Source organism: Pleurodeles waltl, chromosome 2_1 (genome assembly GCF_031143425.1).
Source record: "Pleurodeles waltl isolate 20211129_DDA chromosome 2_1, aPleWal1.hap1.20221129, whole genome shotgun sequence".
Classification (NCBI taxonomy): domain Eukaryota; kingdom Metazoa; phylum Chordata; class Amphibia; order Caudata; family Salamandridae; genus Pleurodeles; species Pleurodeles waltl.
In genome coordinates this window covers 711712558-711734509 of record NC_090438.1, presented here as the reverse complement: position 1 = coordinate 711734509, position 21952 = coordinate 711712558, and the positions used below count along the sequence as shown (strand labels likewise).

At 43.4% G+C, this 21952-nt stretch overlaps 1 protein-coding gene across 1 annotated transcript in view; it reads left to right on the top strand.

The window, feature by feature from the left end:
• BLOC1S5 (biogenesis of lysosomal organelles complex 1 subunit 5) overlaps nucleotides 1-21703 on the top strand; it is a 282496-nt gene extending 260793 nt beyond the window's left edge. Inside the window, exon 5 of the mRNA XM_069217151.1 lies at nucleotides 20819-21703. Coding sequence (XP_069073252.1) covers nucleotides 20819-20992 — 174 coding nt within the window. The 3' untranslated portion in view covers nucleotides 20993-21703. The remainder of the gene's footprint in view (nucleotides 1-20818) is intronic.
• Nucleotides 21704-21952: the final 249 nt, after the last annotated feature.

Sequence of the window (21952 nt, the reverse complement as noted above, 5' to 3'; positions counted from 1 at the left end):
GTCCTTCTCTGCCTTTGAAGACCAGTTTGGCAGCCCTACCCCTTCCTGCTTCACCATCTGCTGAGGGGAGACCTCCTCCCCTAGCCATATCTCTTTGTGTGGAGCCAGGTCAATTCACACTTCATCAAAGCAGCCTGGCCAGGCTGCCAGAGGCTGACCAATAAGAGCACAGCAGCAAAAACACTGTAGGGTTGAAGTTGGCAACTTTTCAGGTAAAGTTTATAATTCTTTACCTGAACAAGTTATATTAAATCCCACAACTGGATGTTGTGGGATTTATTATAACAATTAATTTGATACCAAACGTCTGTCATCTGTCACTTAAGGGGACTTTTAAAATTAAAATAAAATCTCCCCATTCTAGCCTATGGAGGCCATTCACTACAATGAGGGAAAAACGAATTTGCCTGTTTTACCTCGCCAGGGCTTATAAAACTATTTTTATAAGGTCCATGCTTATAGTTACATGGCACCCAGCCCTAGGGGCACATAGGGCGCATCTTAGGGGTGACTTATTTGTAAAAAAAAAAAAAAAGGTAGTTCAAGACTTTGGAACTACTTTTACTTCCAAAGTCGAATTTGTATGTAACTTTAATTTAAAAGCAGCCAGCAAGGCAGGCCTGCCTTTAAAATGACACTGGGCACCTCAGCAGTGCACCTATGGGGGCACTACCTATGCTGGGGTCCCTAAACCTCCATGCCCTACCATGTACTAGGGACTTACAGGTAGGTTTACTTAGCCAATTATAATTAGCCTAATTTGCATACTGATTTTACACAGAGTACAGGCCCTGGGACTGGTTAGCAGTACCCAGGGCACCATCAGAGTCAGGAAAACACCAGCAAAAAGTGGAAAAAGGGTGCAAAAAGCTAGGGGGCCTGTGCAGTCAGCCCTGTTCTCTCACAACGGGGCAAGAGGATGATGTGGGATATTGTTGGTGCAGGCAATCGGCTATCTTGAAGGCCACGCCCCTATTGACATGCATTTTTAACTTAAACTTTAACAAATTTAAGTTATTTTAATTTATTATATTTTAATTTATTACAGTTTCGATTCAAAATTAGTTTAGTAATGGGGTAGCATTTTTCTGTTTTGTTCTACATGTAAAGTAAATAATGAATTTAAAGTAAGATTTAAATATAAATGTTTTTATATTTATTTTTGAGTGGAGTACATATAAACATTTGTCCTATATTTCACTAATGGAAGGCTCCACAGTCAGGTGGAGATCCCCCATGGTAATGTATAGTGGAAATAAAAAAATATACATATGTAACTCAAAAATAAATATTTATGTTAAATAATGTAAATTAATTTGTATTTAATTTTAATTTAGAACAAAATTAAAAATACAAAAAAATGCAACAGCACAATTAAATTAATGTAATTAAAGGAAATGTCTTAATTTAAATTATTTTATTTTTCATGAAGTTTAAATTAAAATGTAAATTCCCTTCTGAAGAAAAAAAAGGTTTTTAATGTCCATTGATAATTAAAGAATCATGTGTAGAATTAATAAAAATGAATGCAATTATTTTAATAAAAATGTGATTTTGCATTGTGTTTTAAATTAAATAGGTTATGCCACGTGTAATAATTAAACAGACCCTCCAGCTATTCTCGGTATTGTGAACCGCAATATATTCCAGTGAAATGTGAAGACGCATACAATGCCCGCTACTTTCAATTGATCTGCCGTGATAAAACATCATTTTGTCTGTTCAATCACTGCAGCACCCCTCCTGCCCTAGGACGAGGTAAATTATTGTCTCAAAAACCAGCAGACAGCACCAGAGAGGCACCTTTCCCCCCACTCCTCCCTGCTTCAGTACCTTACTTATTCTTTTTTGTCACTTTCCCAAACATTTATGTAGTTAAAGTACATTATGATAGGGTGCTACATTGGAGGGCTTCAAACAAGCATTTTTGAAATGCTGACTTTCTGGGTCGAATGTTACAGCTACATAAGAGGAAGAACTGGGTGTTCGGTGGCATGTGTAGCTGCAGATACACATGCTGTGCATAGTCCGCCGTCTGGTGTTGGGTCGGAGTGTTACAAGTTGTTTTTCTTCGAAGAAGTCTTTTCGAGTCACGAGACCGAGGGACTCCTCCTCCTTTGTTTCCATTGCGCATGGGCGTCGACTCCATCTTAGATTGTTTTTTTTCCGCCATCTGGTTCGGACGTGTTCCTTTTCGCTCCGTGTTTCGGGACGGAAAGATAGTCAGAACTTCGGAAAACTACGTCGGTATTGTTTCGTTCGGTATCGGGTTAGACTAAAATCGACACCGAATCTTGAAGAGCTCCCTTAGCCCTTCGGGGTAATTTCGATCCCCCGTCAGGGCCTGGTCGGCCCGACCGCGTGCAACATCGACACTGATGGAACGGACCCCGTTCCGATTCTGTCCTAAATGCCAAAGTAAATATCCCTATACAGACCAACATTTGGTCTGTAACTTGTGCCTGTCACCCGAGCACAAGGAAGAAACGTGTGAGGCCTGTCGAGCGTTTCGGTCGAGAAAAACGCTCTGCGACCGAAGAGCCAGAAGGTTGCAAATGGCGTCCACGCCGACAGGACAACGAGGGTTCGAGGAACAGTGAGAAGAAGAAGAAGCCTTCTCCATCCATGAATCGGACTCGGAAGTATTTGACGTCGAAGAAACCGTGAGTAAGACGTCGAAGCAAGCACCACACGGGAAAACAGACAAAGCCCAGGGGACGCCACTGCCGACAGGCCATGGCTCAACCCATAAAGTAGGTGACCGTCCATCGGCACCGAAAAAAGGCGAACTGGTGCCGAGGTCGTCCGACTCGGGTCGAGACACAGGCACGCAGCAATCTCGGGACCGAGAAAGTGCTGCCGAAAAGGGTCGACACCGAGACAGCACCACCGAAGCTGCTCGGCACAGGGACAGCGGCACCGAAGATGGTCGACGCCGAGAAAGTTCGACACCGAAAAAGAGAAAAATCTCGTCAGAGCCGAAATCAACAAAAGACGCAGTTTCGGTGCCAAAACGACCAGCAACCGAACCCACAGCCAGTTCATACTCAGAGGAACAATCACTTTCCTCCCAAATGCGCAAACACAGGTTTGAGGAAGATTTACAAACCACAGATGTAGACCACACCCAAAAGCGGATCTTCATACAAAGTGGTACAGGGAAGATCAGCACTCTTCCCCCAATCAGGAGGAAAAGGAAACTCGATTTCCAACCACAAGAAAAGACACCACAAGCAAAAGTGGTAAAGAAGGTAACTCCACCACCCTCTCCACCACCGGTAACTCATACATCACCGGCACAAACTCCGTCACATTCGCCAGCTCATACCACCATGAGCCAAGATGACCAGGATGCGTGGGATCTCTATGACGCCCCAGTGTCAGACAATAGCCCTGAGTCGTACCCTACTAAGCCCTCGCCACCTGAAGACAGTACAGTGTATGCACAGGTGGTAGCTAGGGCAGCAGAGTTCCATAACGTGTCGTTACACTCGGAGCCTGTCGAGGATGACTTCCTTTTCAACACCCTCTCCTCCACCCATAGCAATTATCAGAGCCTTCCTATGCTCCCGGGAATGCTAAGGCACGCTAAACAGATCTTTAAAGAACCTGTCAAAAGCAGAGAAATAACTCCAAGGGTGGAGAAGAAATATAAAGCACCGCCCACGGACCCTGCTTTTATCACATCACAACTGCCACCAGATTCGGTTGTCGTAGGAGCAGCTCGTAAAAGAGCCAACTCGCACACATCTGGCGACGCACCGCCTCCAGACAAAGAGAGCCGCAAGTTCGACGCAGCTGGGAAAAGGGTTGCAGTACAAGCTGCAAACCAGTGGCGCATCGCTAACTCGCAGGCGCTCCTAGCGCGATATGACAGAGCCCATTGGGACGAGATGCAGCATCTCATCGAGCATCTACCCAAAGAACTCCAGAAACGGGCAAAACAAGTGGTTGAGGAGGGACAAAATATCTCCAACAACCAAATACGTTCCTCTATGGATGCAGCGGATACAGCTGCAAGAACAAAAAATACCACAGTAACCATATGGAGGCACGCATGGTTGCGCACATCCGGCTTCAAACCTGAGATACAACAGGCAGTGCTCAATATGCCGTTCAATGAACAACAATTGTTTGGACCCGAAGTCAACACGGCAATTGAAAAATTGAAAAAAGACACTGACACAGCTAAGGCCATGGGCGCACTCTATTCCCCGAAGGGCAGAGGCACTTTTGGCACGTTTCGCAAAACAACCTTCAGAGGGGGGTTTCGAGGTCAAACCACACAAGCCAGTACCTCACAAACAACACCGTCTACCTACCAGGGACCGTACCAAAGGGGAGGCTTTCGGGGCCAATACAGAGGGGGACAATTCCCTAGAAGCCGGGGAAAATTTCAGGGTCCCAAGACCCCGCCAAACAAACAGTGACTCACAAGTCACTCAACCCCTTCACACAACACCAGTGGGGGGAAGACTAAGCCAGTTCTACAAATTTTGGGAGGACATAACAACAGACACTTGGGTCTTAGCAATTATCCGGCATGGTTATTGCATAGAATTTCTCCAACTCCCTCCAAACGTCCCACCAAAAACACAGAATATGTCAAAACAGCATTTAGACCTTCTAGAACTGGAAGTTCAAACATTACTACAAAAAGACGCAATAGAATTCGTACCAGGTCCACAAAAAAACACAGGAGTTTACTCACTGTACTTTCTAATACCAAAAAAAAGACAAAACACTGAGACCAATCTTAGATCTCAGAACACTAAACACCTACATCAAATCGGAACACTTTCACATGGTCACGCTACAGGACGTATTACCACTGTTGAAACAGCAAGACTACATGACAACCTTAGATCTAAAAGAATCGTATTTCCACATACCGATACATCCCTCGCACAGGAAATACCTAAGGTTTGTATTCAAGGGAATACATTACCAGTTCAAAGTGTTGCCCTTTGGTATAACAACCGCACCGAGAGTCTTTACAAAATGTCTAGCAGTAGTAGCTGCACATATCAGAAGGCAGCAAATACATGTGTTCCCCTACCTAGACGATTGGCTAATCAAGACCAACTCCCTAACAAAGTGTTCGCACCACACAGATTATGTCATACGAACCCTCTACCAACTAGGGTTCTCCATCAACTATACAAAGTCACACATTCTGCCGTGCCAAACACAGCAATACTTAGGAGCGACAATCAACACAACAAAAGGGATAGCCACTCCAAGTCCACAAAGGGTTCAAAATTTTTACAAAGTCATACACGCCATGTATCCAACACAAAAAATACATGCAAAGATGGTGTTAAAACTCCTAGGCATGATGTCCTCATGCATAGCCATTGTCCCAAACGCAAGATTGCACATGAGGCCCTTACAACAGTGCCTAGCATCACAATGGTCACATGCACAGGGTCACCTTCTAGATCTGGTGTTGATAGACCGCCAAACATACATCTCGCTTCTATGGTGGAACAGTATAAATTTAACAAAAGGGCGGCCTTTCCAAGACCCAGTGCCACAATACGTGATAACAACAGATGCTTCCATGACAGGGTGGGGAGCACACCTCAATCAGCACAGCATCCAAGGACAATGGGACGTACATCAAAGAAGGTTTCATATAAATCACCTCGAACTGTTAGCAGTATTCCTAGCGTTGAAAGCGTTTCAACCCATCATAATCCACAAATACATTCTTGTCAAAACAGACAACATGACAACAATGTATTATCTAAACAAACAGGGGGGAACACACTCGACACAGCTGTGTCTCCTAGCACAAAAGATATGGCAGTGGGCAATTCACAACCACATTCGCCTAATAGCACAGTTTATTCCAGGGATCCAGAATCAGCTAGCAGACAATCTCTCTCGGGATCAACAAGTACACGAATGGGAAATTCACCCCCAAATTCTAAACACCTACTTCCAAATTTGGGGAACACCTCAAATAGACCTATTTGCAACAAAAGAGAACGCAAAATGCCAAAACTTCACATCCAGGTACCCACACCAGCAGTCTCAAGGCAATGCTCTATGGATGAATTGGTCAGGGATATTTGCGTACGCTTTTCCCCCTCTCCCTCTTCTTCCATATCTAGTAAACAGATTGAGTCAAAACAAACTCAAACTCATACTAATAGCACCTACATGGGCAAGACAACCTTGCTGTACAACACTACTAGACCTGACAGTAGTGCCTCATGTCAAACTACCCAACAGACCAGATCTGTTAACACAGCACAGACAACAAATCAGGCATCCAAACCCAGCATCGCTGAATCTAGCAATTTGGCTCCTGAAGTCCTAGAATTTGGACACTTAAACCTCACACAGGAATGTATGGAGTTCATAAAACAAGCTAGAAGGCCATCCACTAGACACTGCTATGCCAGTAAATGGAAAAGATTTGTTAGCTACTGCCATAATAATCAAATTCAACCACTACATGCATCTCCAAAGGATGTAGTAGGATACTTACTACATTTGCAGAAATCAAATCTGGCCTTCTCTTCCATAAAAATACATCTCGCAGCAATATCTGCATACCTGCAGATTACTCATTCAACTTCACTGTTTAGAATACCTGTCATTAAAGCATTTATGGAAGGCCTAAAGAGAATTATACCACCAAGAACACCACCTGTTCCTTCATGGAACCTCAACATTGTCTTAACAAGGCTCATGGGTCCACCTTTCGAACCCATGCATTCTTGCGAAATACAATACCTAACGTGGAAAGTTGCATTTCTCATTGCCATTACATCTTTAAGAAGAGTAAGCGAAATTCAGGCGTTTACTATACAGGAACCATTTATTCAAATACACAAAAATAAAGTAGTTCTAAGAACCAATCCAAAATTCTTACCAAAAGTTATCTCACCGTTCCACTTAAATCAAACAGTAGAACTACCAGTGTTCTTTCCACAGCCAGACTCAATAGCTGAAAGGGCACTACATACATTAGACATCAAAAGAGCACTAATGTACTACATTGACAGAACAAAACTAATTAGGAAAACAAAACAACTATTTATTGCATTTCAAAAACCTCATACAGGAAACCCAATATCAAAACAGGGTATAGCCAGATGGATAGTTAAGTGCATCCAAATCTGCTACCTTAAAGCAAAGAGAGAGCTGCCTATTACACCAAAGGCACACTCAACCAGAAAGAAAGGCGCTACCATGGCCTTCCTAGGAAATATTCCAATGAACGAAATATGTAAGGCAGCAACATGGTCTACACCTCACACATTTACTAAGCACTACTGTGTAGACGTGCTATCTGCACAACAAGCCACAGTAGGTCAAGCTGTACTAAGAACTTTATTTCAAACTACTTCCACTCCTACAGGCTGAACCACCGCTTTTGGGGAGATAACTGCTTACTAGTCTATGCACAGCATGTGTATCTGCAGCTACACATGCCACCGAACGGAAAATGTCACTTACCCAGTGTACATCTGTTCGTGGCATTAGTCGCTGCAGATTCACATGCGCCCACCCGCCTCCCCGGGAGCCTGTAGCCGTTTGGAAGTAATCTCCAACATTTGTACATTTGTAAATATATAACCTTAAACTTTATTTTGTACATACTTATTCATTCCATTGCATGGGCACTATTACTAACATACACAACTCCTACCTCACCCTCTGCGGGGAAAACAATCTAAGATGGAGTCGACGCCCATGCGCAATGGAAACAAAGGAGGAGGAGTCCCTCGGTCTCGTGACTCGAAAAGACTTCTTCGAAGAAAAACAACTTGTAACACTCCGACCCAACACCAGACGGCGGACTATGCACAGCATGTGAATCTGCAGCGACTAATGCCACGAACAGATGTACACTGGGTAATGACATTTTCCTTATTCTGCCTCTAAAGGAAGGAGGGGAGGGGCATGTGTCATGACAATGTAAGGTTGTGCATTTCCCGTTTTATTACAATATCAGGAGGAGTCCTGATGTTTTTTCTGACCCAGAGACTCAGGGCCTCATCACAACTTTGGCGGTCCTTTCATAGGACCGCTGAAGCCGCGGTAGGCAAAAAACCGCCAGTAGTGGGGGTCTTTTGCCTGCCATATTAGGAGTCTTCCGCTGGGCCAGCGGGCGAAAACAGCATTTCCGCCCGCTGGCCCAGTGGAAAACTCACCACAACATTGACGCCTGCTCGTAATCGAGCCAGCGGCAATGTTGTGGTGTGTCTGGTGCGACAGCACCTGTCGCGCATTTCACTGCCCGTAATTCGGGCAGTAAAATGTGTGACAGGGCTGTGCATGGGGGCCCCTGCACTGCCCATGCCAAGTGCATTGGGAGTGCAGGGGCCCCCATGGGGCCCCCGACGGCCCCTTTCCACCAGCCTTTGCCTGGTGGCGAGACTGCCAAGGAAAGGCTAGTGGAAAGGGGACTCGTAATCCCAGGGCAGCGCTGTTTGCAGTGCTGCCCTGGCGGATTGTGACCGCCGAGACGGCCGGGCTGTCGACAGGCGGAAACCTGGCGGTGCCAGCAGTCGAACCATGGCCCATTTCTCCCAGTCATAATAGGGCGGTTCGACTGCCATGGCGACTCGTAATGAGGGCCTCAATGCTTTATTGAGCAAGCTATTAATGCTCAACTGTAACTGATTAGTAAAATAAATTATTTAATTAGAAAACTGAGTACTTCAGTATTTTACGGCACAACTAGTTGCGGTCCAGACCACTCTTTGAACACCTCTCTCTCAGGATCAATGCCATTTCCATCATTTTGATGAAAATTAAATTGTAATATTAGCATAGTACAACACACACCCTGCAAAATAAAGTTGACATTACAAAGGAGGGGTGCTAAAGATGCAAGTAATACTCGTGAAAGCTGTGACATTTGTAAATATGTTTTGTGTAGCATGTGACCCTAAATGTTTTGTTTCCCATAACTAGGAAACCTATTAATACGACGAGAGTGATGATTCCAGTCTGCCTCTTAGACATATAGCTAAGAATCCAGGCCTCCCGTAACGCATATCCTGATGGTCAGGATAAGTATGTGTACATACATCATACATGAATATCCTTCTCTCCTGTTTTGCATCAAAGGTTAGTGCTTTGTCATTAATTCTTGGCAGAGGAATTTGGAGCAGATTGACAAAGCATTAGCTTTTGATGCAAAACAGGAGAGAGGAAACCCATGTAGTGGCTGAATAAATAACGAATAAACCTCAAAATCTGTGATCAATCCTTGCTTCCCTGCATGACTGAAGTTTGTGATCTAACACAAAGATGTGATTTCAGCAAGCCTGTTTTCTTCATTACAACAATTAACATTACCTTGAAATACCGCTGTACAAAAACCTCTTGTATGTGTTTTCATAGTCTATAATGTTGCTCCATTTGTCTTTAAAGAACCTAGGCCACTTATAAGGTACACATGAGAACTAACTTGCTTCTTAGTTCACTAGTGGCTTTGTTATCAGAGTGGCGAAGTCAGGACAGTAATGTCATATTTGAAAACTATCACTTTTAATACTCAGTTCAGTGATACCGATACTGAGGTGAGACTTCCACATATTAAAGATATACACTTTAATGCATTTAGAAAATACTTTATTTTATTTTTACATGATTTTAGGTGCATGATTTACATGTAAAGCAGTCAAACATGTTTGTGGCTCGGTTCATGTATGGGTTCCCAGAGCCATGCCAGATGCTGGCTCGGCTCTTTTAACTTTGTTGGTTCGCTCAGATTTGCTCACCTTAAATGTCTGTTTATCTAGCAAAAGACTTTGTCAGTATCTAGCTCGGTGTGGATAGCACTGTACTTATCCTATGCTTAAAAACTTTTCTAGATAAACAGACATTTGAGAGGAGCAAATCTAGACTGTTGCTGGTATTTGAGGGTGCTCCTTACTGGATCTGCTCTCCACCTAAACTTGGGAACTACCCAGAGTTCTATCTTTCTTTTTGCATAATTTATGCATCACTCTAACCCTGAAAGGAATTTGTTTTAACTTATACTGGATGCTCCCTTGTGTCTGGACAAAGCTAAACCTCTCTGATGAGCTCTAATGACAGCGAAACACGTGTCTGGGGTTGCTTTTATTCATTCCAGGTTGGCTTGGATGGTATTTTACCAGTCCAAAGCTGTAATACTGTGCCTGGAGTGGTAAATGGCTTTTGTCATTTTACAGCTCGACAAGATTGATATTGTGTCAAATCTATGCTTAAAGACTTTGCTGTACAAATGGCAAAAGACTTTGTCACTATCTAGCTCGGCGTGGATAGCACTGTACTTATCCTATGCTTAAAAACTTTGCTAGATAAACAGACATTTGAGGTGAGCAAATCTAGAGTGTCGCTGGTGTTGCAGGGTTCTCCTTACTGGAGCTGCTCTCCACCTAAACTTGGGAACTACCCAGAGTTCTCTCTTTCTTTTTGCATATATACATATATATAGCCTGATTTAGATCTCAGCGGACGAGTCACTCTATCACCGTTGTAATGGTGTAACCCGTCCGCCGAGATCTAAATCAGTTCCATAGTCTCCAATAGCTACTGGAGAATCCATTTAATTTGCCATGTCAGTGCTGGTGCTGTGCAGCTGCCAATTGCAATATTCCCACAGCATCCTTTGCAACAAAGAACAGTACAACAGTGCACACTTCCACAAAGCTTACAAAGAATTTTCATTGTATGGGGCTACCTATTGCAAAGTGCTTGTATTACGTATAACCATATTCAAGATGTGTAGTAATACATAACAGAATCAGTTAGCAAATGGGCGTGCACACTGTTCTTTATTGCAAATGATGCTGAGAGCATAGATACACATGTAAATGTAAATATATAAATATGTGGAAAGCTCGTTCCCACATACCTAAAGATAGATTCAAGAGCATTTATACATCTTCTGTAAGGTGACTCATGCTTTAAACATAAAAAACAAAACAAACTTGTAAACTGGTGAATAATAATTAAATAAAGTGGAGCACAAATGCAGCTAAAATCTCAATATTGTGCTAAAAATTTCACATATTGCTGTTAAATATATTTGTCTGTGCCGCAATTTCCTGGAGGGTCTGACAAAATACTACATATGTACTATTTTTTTATATTTTGCCTACCAATAATTTATGTTTATTTATAACTTTAACTATTTTCAGTAATCTAACTTAATGTAATATTATTTTATAAGGGTTTTACATTAAGTTCCTACCTCCATTTTTTCTATGGTAGGATGTTGCAATACCAGTGTAAGTTACTAGGACATTGGAAGTTACACATATAAGTTACTACAAAAGTGAAAGTTAGTATACAAGTGTAATTTGTGAATACCATTTGGTGATATGTTTTGTAGAACTACTTAGAACTACTGTAGTACTGCAAACCTTAGTACAAAGCGCAGTTTGTGAATCAAGCCTCTAAAGGTTGCTCTGTGTTCACTTCCCCCTCACATCAATGTCTGGATCTCCACCCTCAGCTACAGGAATGCAGAGAGTATGCTTCCAGTGTCTAGAGGAAGCTGTCCTTCTCTTCGAACGTGTGCCATGGTAAAACCAGAGGCATCCAAAATGAATTCCGCTGGCCACAGTTTTTAGAGTTATCAAACATACTGAGTCGTAGTACCATATATGTGCCACAGTCTTTATGCACATTGATGCACTCAACATGCACACAAGGCACCAGCACAAGGTTCTGAGTTTCACATAAAGGGAATTTACACATGAGGAGGAGAGGGGCTCGCTTCTCCTTAATACAGAGAAAAAGGTCTGGTCGTACCCGACATTCAAATAATTCATCCATTGTTTTGGAGTGTTTAGAAGTTACATACAAGCAATTCCAGGTGCACAAAACAGAAACCTATTTACCACCAAAGGTGTGTAAGGCCATTCATATGTTATTCTTATTGAAAATATAGGGTGGTCTACATTGTTAGGTCTGCAGGCCTTTGCAGCACATACTGCATACAGGGAGGCTCCATCAGGAGGGTTCTTACCATAAACCAAGTACAGGCCATACAAGATCATGATATTAAAGCCCAGTGCTGGGAAACGAACACCTGGCACTAACCACGAACTGAGTCCTCCAAAATCCACAAAGCAACTTCAAGGCTCATCAACTAAATGCAGTCAATCAGTATGAGATCCAGAGGAAGTGCGACTGCTCTCACTAGGAGTTTCTGGAAGTCAATATGCCACCCATTTAGGCAAACGCTTCTGCTCCCCAAATAGGGGCAGTAAACAGCTATTAAGACATCTTCAAGTCATTCTGAAGATCGGGTATATAAAGCGTGCTATTACAGCAACAAAATGTGTGTTGGCTTTTTTAAATCATACAATATGCATGTTTCAATTCAATGAAATGAATTGTATGATTATCTGTGTTAGTAGAGGCAAGTGAATGCAACAGTACGTTTAGGGTGATAGTCCGCCATCCCCAAACACACTGTTTAGATCTGGCATTAGCCAAGACCTTTTTGATTTCACCAAAACTATATGTATGATATACGTATTTTACGGTCCCTCAGACAGCCCTCTTAATCTATTTGTCTGTTGTTGTCATTCATTTTTTTCCTTCCGCCCATTACTGCATACAGCACGAGCAGTGTCAGCTCACTTCAGCCATTGGCTAACTTTCTTTCGTGTAAGTGACAGCATTCTGGTCTTTCTCAAAGAGATAACCTACATAGAGTAGTTCCATTCAGTACAAGGGATTAATATGGCAAATTGTACTCTGCCAGGCCAAAAAATAGTTTTGCGATTAGCCACTATTTATTTTATATATTGGCAAAAGCTTGTCAGTCCTCAAAATAGCTTTACCATGTCCGTGACAAAACGATCATTGACAAAACCAAAAGACTAGCAACCAACACAGAACTGTTGGCTTTGCCAATGCTTGTTGTATTTCTTTTCAGCAGTGTAAGACTCTGTTCTGTACCCACTGTTCATGCATCCTTACTGCCATCTGACACAGCAGCATTTGTGGACGGAGTCTCTGCTGTCCATTTTGAGAGATTGAAGAGCCTGGGAGGGGTAGTGTAGACTACACTAGAGGCCATGCTCAGGAGGGAGGGGAGATAAACCGACTCCCTTGGACTCGGAGTAAAGAAGAAATATGCCGTCTCTCACATCGTATGACACTCTAAACACCAAACGGCAATGTTGTATTTGTGGAAGATGCAAAATGTTATTGACACTGGCAAGAAAACGAGTGGTTAAAGAGAGCAGTCCCACTGACCCATTGTACTTTTGCTGATCTGTGGGCTGATCGTGTATTTATTTTGTTTTCACATTTTCTATACCGCATGGGCACTCTGAAGCATACCTGCATTGTACATTTTATTAACTACTACATGCAACATGGAAATCATCAACCTTCAATGAATGAGGCAAACTCAACAGAGTAAACATGCCAGCTCAACATAATTACACAATATTGAATAACATTCCACCAGAGAGCTGACTCAAACTCCCTCTCTTTGTGTGATTGATTGATTTATGTATTTTGTAAATATCTCCATTGCTAATCGCATCGAATAAACATTTAATAACTTGGTGAAAGAATCTCCCCATCAAAAAGCGATTTACCAATTTTTGGTTAATACACAACCAATGTATATTTTATCACAACAATTGATCAGTGTGTTTCTCAGTATTTGCTCCTTCAAAACTATATAAAGTCAGTTATCTCCGTGAAATCCGGTGTCAAGCAAAACTGGGTACTCTAGCTCAACTGTCTGAAAAAGTCTCTGAACTCACCTAGTCCATCTCATTTTTGGCCATTCCCAGATCTTTTATTTTGTTTTAACTAGGGAGAGGCTCTGTGATCTTCCTTCACTGGCTACTGAAAAGATCGCCGTTTTATCTTGTCTGCTAGTACATTTTTGTCCTAGCTATGATTTTGAGCGTTCATTAGTAATTATCCTTAGTGATTTATTGCATCTCCTTGAATTAAATTGTGTGTGTGTGTGTGTGTGTGTATATATATATATATATATATATATATATATATATATATATATATATATATACACACACACACACACACATATATGAATATATATTTGTTTAGTAGGTGTTCTCTGCAGCATTTGATATCAGGTGCCATTTGCTATATTATCACTAATAAAGGAGGCTTAGAATCGGTCCAGTAATACTGAGAGGCCTCAGATAGCGTTATTACAGGAAACTCACATAGCTGGGGGAGAAGACACTAAATTGCAGCATAGATGGCGATGACAGTGCTACTGCACCATTTATTCTGTGTTTGCACGAGGAGCCCTGGTCTGGGTCTGAGAGGGTGTCCCATTTCTTTCCACTGAAACAGAAAAAGGCCCAGAAGGCTGATATGTCTTTGTCGAAGGGTCCATAGATTGTAGGCCTATGCTGCTGGGCAGTGTCTACGGCCCGAACATTTCCCAAGCAGCCTTCTTCACACAACTATCAACTGTTTTGGTTAAGTGGGCATATATTCCATGTATTTTGGGTGGAGATTTTAACAGTATAGTCAACATGGATCAAGATTGTTCATAATCCCCACTACCAACCCCCCCGTCAACTGCTGCTCACTTCTCTCAATGGCTGCAACAGTGGGCGTTACACAACTGCTGGCGTACACTCCATCCAACCTCCAGGGAGTACTCGCACTATTCCACAACCCATGATATGAAAGTTTGTTTAGATTATATACTGTGTCAGTCCCCACTACAATTATTGGCTACCACTGCAGAATACCTGGGGAAAACATTCTCTGACCATAATCCCCTATTTGAAAGCTTTTCACTGGGGGCGGCTGTGACCGCCAGTTCCCATATGGAGGTTGCAACCTGTGACATTAGAGGACCAGGGGTTCAGGGAAACCACACATGAGGCCCTGATGCACTGGTTGGCTGACAACTGGGCATGGCAACAACTCATGCTGTTGACTGGGAGGCACTGAAAGCAGTAATACGTAGTCACTGTATACGCACAATAGCGGAAGTTAGGGCAACAATACACAGGGATCTATTACAACTAGAAACCAAGCTTAGGAAACTGGAACTGGACTCACATGCCTGCCCTGAGGGAAATCGCCACCGCCACAAAGACGCATGCCCGATTAGTTGACAACTAAGATGTCTTGACTTTAAAGCATATCAGGCTAGGATGCATGCTGAAGGAAACAAGTCGGGTCATCCCGTTGGCGTGGTTATTTCATAGTTCCACCCCAATGCCACCTATCATAGCGATCAGGATATCCCCCACATGCCTACTTACCAACCAAGTGGACATCCTTGATGGCCCCACTACTTACTACCAAGACCTATATAATCCCCTGCTGATACATAGAACCCAGAGGATACAAACCTTCCTCCATGAGGTCACACTACCAACACTACACCCCTCCAGCGTAGAGGACCTTAATGCACCCATTACAACCCAAAATACATGTGAGGCTATCAAGGCATCAGCTACAGGTAAAACCCCGGGGTTAGATGGGTACCCCATAGAGTTTTATAAAACCTACCTGTGGTTATTAGCCACCAAGCAACTGGAGGTTTTCCAAACCCCATTGCAGGAAAGTAGACCCCTCCCCCTGTCCTTGAGGGAGTCCCTGCTATTATCCCTTCCCAAACCAGGCAAAGACCCTCAGGAACTATCTTCCTACCATCCTTTATCAATGCTCGGATCTGATTATAAAATTTTAGACAAAATTATTGCCTCCAGGTTACTGGATCAGATGCCCCGGCTGGTACACATAGACCGAAATTGTTTTATCCCTGGCAGGTCCACAACGCTTAATATCCGGAGGCTTCATAGAATTATAGGGCTGGCCCCAGCCCAATGGCCTTGTGCAGCATGCCTAGTAATTGACCTCGAATAAGCGTTTGATACACTAAATTGGAAATATATGTTTTCAGCCCGAACAGCCTTTGGCATTACGGGCCATCTACACAGCCTTATACTCCTCCTGAATATGGACCCTATAGCCAGAGAGAAGGTAGGACAGTGTATTTCCCATTCCCTTCGCTTCCCTTCCCTTCCCAGTCAACAGAGGCATGTCGTCAGGGCTATCTCCTATCGCCCTTCTTTTCATCTTAGCCATGAAGCCGCTGGCACAGAAACTATGCCAGCAGGGCAGAGATTGGTGGATACCTCTGGAGGGGACCCTGCACGCCTCCTTCTTGTATGGGGACGATGTGCTGATTTATATCTGTGATTTTAGAAGTGGCATAGACACCATAAGTGAGCTCCTATCTGAATTCAGAGCAGTGTGGGTACTTGGAGTAAACTGGTCTAAGTCCTGTTTATATCCTTTGCATCTTCGTTGTCTGCCACAACAGCTGTTAGTAGATTCACGAGAGGTGCACTGGGAACCAAGTACCTTTCACTATTTAGGTATAAACATTTATCATACCACCCAGGATTTGATGGATGGTAACCTATTGCATCTGTATGCTCTCGGATGACCTACTGAAGCACTCTCCTACTCGCATCGAGGTAGAATTGCCCTGTCTAAATGGTTGTACTGCCACATTTATTATATTTTCATAATCTCCTGGTGCATATCCCCAGGAAAATCTTTTATATGCTCCATACCACATTGGGTACCTTTCTGTAGAACAAAGGCAGGCGTAGGGTGGCGCTGCGTAAACCGCAACTCCCAATTGAGAAAGGGGGACTGGGAGCCCCAAATTTTGAATATTACTACTTGGTAGCACAACTTCAGTGGCCTGCCCGATGGCTAGTGGGTCACCTGTTAGAAGAACTGGGGCAACCCACTACTGGAATCGCACTACGAATAGTCCAGGAAACCTTTCACAATCAGTGGCACATCCCCCACACTGTAGTACACTGCTGACAGTGGCCCATGCTAGCTACAGACGAAGAATCAAACTTATGCCCCACTATCTCCTTATTCCCCAGAAATTGGACTAACGGCCTTTAAGCCCTTCTGGATAATGCTGGTAAGAGTGTGTCTTCAGCAATGGGAAGCGGCGGCAATCAGCACAGTGGGAGCCCTATTCTGTGACAAAGGACTTGAACCCTTTGATCACTTACAACCTGATTAGGGTATACCCGTGGGCTACTTTCAGGTGCATGCCAGACTTCTTGCCATATTGGCTGACCTATGGCAGATAACTGAGTCGGAACCCGACCCTCACCCATTAGTGCACACACTACATATCATGGGCAGTGGTAGTCACCCAATTACTTGGTTCACCCGGGCATTGATACACACAACCCAAGACACCTTGTTGCCGATTCGCAGAAGCTGGGAACAGGACGTGGGCACAGAATTCCTAGATAAATAATGCGATAGAGTGCTGATATACCACAAAAATGAATGGAGTAATACCAGATTTAAATACAAAAAGTATAATATGCATAGAGCCTTTCTCACACCATATACACTACACAAAATGTTTGGATCCCCTTCGGAGTGCCCTCGATGACACAGTAAGTTGGCTAACATGTTACATATGTTCTTTTGGCTTCAAATTACGGAGACCCTCACAGAATTGATTGAACATACTGACATTCACACTGCTGAAAGCACCCTCCTGGGCCTCTTAACTGCCCCAAATAAGCTAAAGTAACTTTATTGACTGTGTGCTAATTATTGGCAGGAGAGCCATCGCCATTAATTGGAAATCGCCCATGCTCCCGACTATCCACCATTGGTGCGCAGCACTGCTGAAATCGGGCAGAGCTGAGACGGTGGCACTCAGACATGAAGAGGCTAGAGGATTCCCTATCGCGAGAATCTGAGACATATACATGCACGAATTGCAATCATACAGATAACTAATACAGCCCTGAATGTTACAAAATGGCAGGAGGACTAGCATGCAACTAGTCCAACATGGTAAGGGCTTGGGTCCTCCCAAAACCCCCATCTAGGAGCTGCAATTTATCCTCTGCTACAGGACTCCTGGGCGGCAACTACTTGTGTTCCACAAACCACCAAAATCTGGCTGAAGTAGCCTCGTATTGTAACCATTGTTGTAGAGCTGCATGTCAACATTCTATGCAATTGGAAGTCCACATGAAGTTACAGAGAGGTGATAAATGAAGTGTTTAACCTTCCTGGGTTTTTTCAACCTTTGAAAATGTGTTTGTAACTAGTCTGCTAAAAGTGGACATTGCATGGATCTCCTTCTGGTTTCTTCTAGGTGGACTGATGTGATAAACATGCAACTTGGCTGCAATGTCACATTATCCTGGCACTGAGCAGGTGTGTGTGTGCCTAGCCGTGCCTATGGTAGGTTGGTTAATTAGAATGCTCTGTCTTCAGCTTCTTGTATAGTTCAAGAAAAGAGGGGGAGGCTTTAAAGTTGAGTGGGAGGCCGCTCCACACTTTAAGAGCAATGTAAAAAAAACGAGAAAAAAAACATCCTCCTACTCCGGTTCTATCTATGCATGGGATGTGTGCGATGAGGAGTCCTGTGGAACAGAGGCGCCTGGTGGTCGCTGGAAGGAAATGTGACTGTTCAGGTAGATGGGGCCTGAGTTGTATCGCGACTTGAATGTGTGTGTGGGGCACTTGAATTGAGTGTGTTTGTGTATCAGGAACCACTTGAGTTCCCGGATGTGTAGTGTGATGTGAGTTCTGTGTGGGAGGTTGAGGATGAGTCTGGCTGCAGAGTTTTGAATGGTTTGTAGGCTTGTAGTGAGTTGCTTGGTGATCCTGACGTAGAGGCTGTTCCCATATTCAACTTGCTGGGGTATCTAGGGTGTGAGTGACAGTTTTCTAGTGTTGCTTGGGAGGCATTTGATGATCTTTCTTAGCATTTCTAAGGTATGGAAGGAGGATGCAGTGACGTTGTTGACTTGTGTGGTGATGTCCACTTTGCTGTTGATGATTATTCCGAGGTTCCTGGCATGGGAGGTGGAATGGGTGGGGTTTTGTGTCTGTCTATCTGGGCATGGTATGTAGTCCCATGGTTAGATGTTCTGGCTGAAGATCACTACTTCTTTATTGTCCGTGTTGAGCTTGAAACAGTTGGCTTTCATCTAGTTAGCGATGTCAGTCATGCAGGCAGTCAACTTGTTTCTTGTGCTGGGTGTTTTGTGTCGACAGGGAGAGTTTAAGTTGCTCCTTGTCAATGTAGCATAGGATGCTGATGTTGTGAGCACGGATGACAGTGGACAAAGAGCTCATGTATGCGTTGAAGACGGTCGGGCTGAGGAATTATCCTTGAGGCACTCTGCAGATAAATTTGTAGCTGTCAGAGGGATAAAGTGCCAGGCTCACAGCTTATGTTCTATCCATTAATCCATTAAGAAGGAGCAGATCTAGCAGAAAGTGGTTCCCTTGATACCAATCTCATGCAGGTGCCTGATGAGGAAGGGGTGTGAGACCCCGTCACATGCTACACAGTGTAGTGAGAGCTGCCATGTCTCCTCCATCAAGGATCATGCCGATGTTGTCATTGGCAGTGATGAGTGCTGTTTCTGTACTGTGATTGGGCCTGAATCTGGAATGTGTGACGCTAAGGAGCTGATGGTTGCTGAGGTGGTCGATCGAGCGTTTGTTGATTAGTTTTTTAAGTTCCTTTGCTGAGTATGGTAGGAGGGAGATGGGTCTGTTGTTGAAAAGGGTGACTGGATCAGTGGATTGTTTCTTGAGCAGAGACATGGTAGTGGCTATTTTTCAGGGGTCTGGGTATGTGTGTGAGTCGAGGATGGGTTTTAGATCTTCGGTGATTATTATAAGTTGTTTAATCAAGGTGTGGTGAAGAAAGGATCAGATGGAGCCCCTAGGTGAATGGTCTTCATGGTAACAGCAATTTTGACAGTGGTGATGGCAGGCCAAGAGGTTAGGGTTCAATCATCTCCTGTGATGAGAAGTTGAATTGCAATGTTGGCAGGGTCTGGTTTAGGGGTAAAGTTGCAGTATATGGAGGTGAGTGTTGTGAAGAATTTAGAGAGCTTGTTGCTAAAGGGGGTTGATGTTGCTCGCTGCAGCAGTGGGCGAAATTAACTTTTGGATAATGGCTAAGATTTCATTGCTGCTGTTAGTGCTGGTGTTGATGCGATCTGCCAGAGATGTGCCCTTGTTGTTTGGCTTGTGACTTATGCTTTCACAAATGTAGAACATGTGCGACTGGAGCCAGTGCTTGGTAGACAGTCTACTCAAATGAATACTATATGTTGCAATTGGACTGAATTGACAAGAATGCATGGCCAATAACTACCAGGCTGATGTATCAAAAACAGACCCAAAAAAACACATTATAAAATGATGAAAATTCAGTGAAGAAACTTTTCGAAAGAAACATTAAGGTTCTTCTGTGAATGTTCTTATAAAGATGACTATAAACAGTCTGTCTATATTGCATTACAACTTTACAATATGCCACTTCTTTAGTGCCTATCTGACCCTCTTACAAGAAACGGCCAGCTGCCAGGAGTTCATTTGAACCTTGTTCAAATAGAAGCAGTTCAGCATGAACTGGTAAGTCACTGCTGTGCGTCACAGAGCAGAAACAACCCCTCAATTTGGTTAGATGAGGTACCTAAAAGGTGAAGGACCACTGCATTTAAAGCTGCTACAAATCCCCAACCAGGAGCTTCTGTCTTACACTGGGACAAAATGCTTTTGAAGTCTGAAGACATTATGGAGGACATCAGTGATGACCACACATAAACAAAATGAGAATTATTGAAGTAACTATGTAGGCTCATGGATACCAATAGGACCTTCAGTTGTCAGAAAGCTGTATCTCGTCAATTCCTGAATTTTGTACATATTGTTCTTGAAGACTAAAGGTTTTCTTGCCTGTGGACTACAATGCACAAGAAAGCTGTCCTTTTTTTTCTAATATGTTTTTCTTTTACAGAATGAGCCGCTTAAGGCGAGTGATGAAAGACGAAGAGCACAGTGGGAAGAGATCATGAAAGAACAGGAAAAGTGGCAGGCAGCAGTAGACGAAGAACATAAGAAAGCCATGGAACGACTGCGAGAGCAGTACACAGCAATGGAAAAGGAACTAGCAAAATCTGTTTCCTTCTAAGATCTTCTTTACCATCTCTTCATACTGTGCAAAATCGACTTAACCTCAAGCTGGCGCGGCAGGAGTGAGCTATGTTTGCCCCGAGTGTACAAAATGCGGACTCACCGAGCCATAATTAAAATTTAGTTCATTAATTGGGCAATGCGAACTCAAAACCATTTGCTACCTTACCTCACTGTATAAAGTGCCTCAGTATCAGGGGCGTAGCACACTTCTCTGCAGGGCAGGCGGGCCCCCAGCCTGACTGGGGGCCCCATTCAGCCCAAGACCAATGAATATCTGTGCGGTATGGGGGACACGGGGCCCCTTTTCACATTCTGTAGGTGGCCCATCGTTTTGCATTGCGCCACTGCTCAAGTATCCTTGTGCGTTTTCAGGTGTGTATGGTAGAACACAGAGAACACAACTGTAGGATTCTTCGTGTCCTTGGGAACTAAAATTCGACAGTAATTTACAGGACTTGTTGCTTGTATACAAGGTACTTTCCATGATTCCATACAGGAAGATGTTTCCACTAATGCGTACTAGCATAGTGTGACAGCAGTGGTGCTCTCCTTAGTTAACTACCCAGTCAACTAGGATATCATTTAGACCCTTAAACCAACACTGTGATTTTTTTATTTGAAAGCTTAGGCAAATAATTTGGATGCAAGTGCAGTGTTTTCTTTTAAAAGAGCTATTTCGAATAAATGTACTGCATTAACAACTTGACTTGAACTTTCGTCCATTGTTGTAAAGAATAAATGTATATATAATGTTTTCCTGTTATGCACCGACAAAGAGCGAGATTATGAAGAAAAATAAACATTGCGTTTTTCGGGTGTTGCGACTGGGCTAAGCCAACAATGGCGGTCTGTGTTAATCTACATTCTGGTGTCAAAGCCCCATTTTTGGCAGTGTGATGGAAATATGATTAAGGTTAGTGGAGGAGTCGGAATAAATATTTGAGATTTCTTTCAA